This window comes from Triticum aestivum, chromosome 2B (genome assembly GCF_018294505.1).
Source record: "Triticum aestivum cultivar Chinese Spring chromosome 2B, IWGSC CS RefSeq v2.1, whole genome shotgun sequence".
Classification (NCBI taxonomy): domain Eukaryota; kingdom Viridiplantae; phylum Streptophyta; class Magnoliopsida; order Poales; family Poaceae; genus Triticum; species Triticum aestivum.
In genome coordinates, this window is record NC_057798.1 from 85378533 (window position 1) to 85381431 (window position 2899).

The following is a 2899-nucleotide window of genomic DNA, read 5'->3' on the forward strand; positions in this document are numbered from 1 at the left end:
TCATCTCCTACTACATATAAGGCTAGCTTTGTACTAATTCAATAACCATCGTCATATGCTTTGAACTAACTATATTAGAGCATCTCCAACAGGCGCGGCAAAACGGGCGCCCGCGTGGTAAAATCAGTTTTTCGCGCGCGCCGGTTGGTTCCGCGCGCTCCAGCGGTGGCGGGAAGTTACCGCGCGCGGGAAGCGTTTGCGCGCGCGCGGTAGAAAGCGGCACGCGGCGCGCTAGATTTGACGCGCCGCTTCGCGCACGCCTATAAAGTCCCGCGCTTCGCCACGCGCCCTTCTCCTCGCAATCTCGCCGCTCCGCACCCCACCGCTTCGCCGCGTCGCCGCTTTCTACGCCACCACCGCGCCACCATGCCGCCGCGCCGCCGGGGTGCTTCGGGCTTTCGCGGCGTCCGCGAGCGCCCCAACGGCTGGTACTCCGCCGAGATACGGGCCGGCGACGTCCGGCTCGGCCTCGGGACGTTCCGGAGCGCGCGCGAGGCGGCCCGCGCGTACGACGCGGCGGCGTGGCGCTTGGAGAGGCCCCGGTCCCAGATGAATTTCCGGGACGTCTTCACGCGCGAGGAGGCGCAGCGCCTCGCCCCTCCGCCGCGTCTCATCACGGACATGGACCGTGCCGACCACGCTCGGCGGCAGCGCCGTCTCCTCGTCGCCGAGGAGGACGAGCGAGCCATGGCGGAGTGGCGCCGTCGCCACCCAAAGGACGTCGACGCCGAGCGTGCCTACTGGGCGGAGAGGACAGCAAGGCGCCGCTCGGAGCGGGCGGACCGGCGTCGGCGGAAGGCAGTGGCGAACGAGCAGTGCGACATCGTCTCCGCAGGTGGGAGGTCGTTCTTCACCTCGGACGATGAACGTTGGGACGACGTATGGCTCTCAACCTCGGACGACACCGACGAGGATGACGATGGTGATGGTAGCGACTTAGAGTAGTTTTCTATCTATGTATGCCGTAGTAGTTTTTATCTATCTATCTATGTATGTCGAACTATCTATCATCTATGCCGTAGTAGTTGCACCGATGTAAAATATCTATGTATCGCTTTTTTTATCTATGCAATTTTAATTAAAAAAATATTGTAGAATGAGCGCGGGCGCTGCATTTTACCGCGCCTGCTGGAGCTGCGCCGCGCGCGGCTTTTCAGCGCGGATGCTGGAGCAAACGCTGCGCGCCGCGCCAAACCAGGCGATGGGCGCGCGCCAAATCCGTTTTTACCGCGCGGCGCGTTGGGCGTCTGTTGGAGATGCTCTTACGTAGCAATCTTTTCAAGCGTGTGAGCTGATTGGCTTTACAGCCTTGCTTTTTGCTGGCTACTAATCACCTAGTATTTTGCATTTATTTCGTCCTGCTCTAGGATTTGGAAAGACGCCGACATCTATAAGATGCGGTGATGATCTCACTAGGAGTACAAATGAGGAGCTAATAGCCAGCAAGGCTGACTCGAAGCCGAACTCAAATGAGAACCTAACGACTTGCAATGGTGTTGGAAAGTTGATCGAGTCATTGCCTCCAGGTCAGCTGGTCACTATTTTTTTTACGCTTTTGCACACATTTTTAACAACTCAGGTGGAGCACTTACAATTGTGGTTTTGTGTGGTATCTTTATTTAAGTAGGTTCAGGTGCTACTGATACTGCCGGACCTGGCAGCTGTGGTGGTTCTGCTCGAGATGTCTCCGACTGTTCCGGTGAAGCTCCATCCAAAACGGCCTGTGGCGTCGTCTGGATTTACTTGTTTGATGGTGATCTTGCTTTTTTACGCTTCTGAACTCCCTAAATTAATACACATCTGCACTAGCAGTTAACTTTTGATCTTTTGTAGGAGACGCCATTCTGTTTTTATGCTCCGGCATTCCTATAGAACACAATCCGTCTTGCACAAAAGTGTTGACCTCAACAAATTTGGCTGCAGCTATGAGGGACAAAACAAAATCCAGCTCTGCCATGAAGGTTGGTAATTAACTATTTCCCCCATTTAATTTGCTTGTTCTGTTGTTCATTTTAAGTTATTATAATTGTGGCAATTCTATATTCTCTTCTTGCTTTGTTGTCATTTCAGATTCAAGTGCGCGATGCATTTAGTAATGTTGCCCCTGGGTGCTTGGAGGAATGTGAGTTAGATCACGGGACTGTTAGGGCTGCTGTTGTCAAAGTGACAGGGTTCCTTGATGTTTGTGAAGTACATCTCCGCCATGGGGTGGAAATTCCGCCCCTCATTGTCGTGGTAGCCATACACTTTAATGGCTCTGGTGGAGCGACGGCTGTAAAAGAGATCCTGAGTAAAGTTTCAACGCCTTCCGAGACTGTGCTTTGCAAGGTATGTTGTCAGTTTGTATCTTCCTTACATGGTACAGGAAATAAATGAATAATTTATTTCGAGGAATCAGAATGACCTAATCTGTGCCCCATTAGATGCCACTTTTACTTTGTTTGATGCAAACCTTGTTGATTTTCGCTCTTTTATGTGCTAGGCTGGTGATGGCGAGCCACTCTTTGACGGTGATGGGAACTTTGTTGGCATGGCTATTTTTTCCGATGGCAGGCATGTTTATGTGCAAGGAAGTGTAATTTTTGAAAATTTGGTGGAATTTGCGAGAAGGATTAGGGTACGCGTGCGACAGCAGGAACGATATAGGTATGTCTCGTCCTGAATATAAAAGCAGTATTTTTCCAGTTTGCTTATCCACACCTGTCTTTCATCGGTCATGCCTGTGGTTTCACATTTGGTGGTTGTAATCATGAGCCGTGGGTGGACAAGGACATGCATTTGTATTTATTTTTTTAAGTTGTGAATCCTACCTCATGAATTACTTGATTTCTTTGCTACATGTACATAGATATATTTGCACCTGGACCATGCATGTGTCCTAGAAGCTCACTACGATTAT

At 51.2% G+C, this 2899-nt stretch overlaps 1 protein-coding gene across 1 annotated transcript; it reads left to right on the top strand.

The window, feature by feature from the left end:
* Positions 1–360: 360 nt before the first annotated feature.
* LOC123038998 (uncharacterized) lies at positions 361–1270 on the top strand. Its single transcript, XM_044462340.1, has 2 exons — positions 361–941; positions 1096–1270. The coding sequence occupies exons 1-2, from the start codon at positions 367–369 to the stop codon at positions 1268–1270; spliced, it is 750 nt and encodes a 249-aa protein (XP_044318275.1). The 5' UTR covers positions 361–366.
* The last annotated feature ends 1629 nt before the right edge of the window (positions 1271–2899 follow it).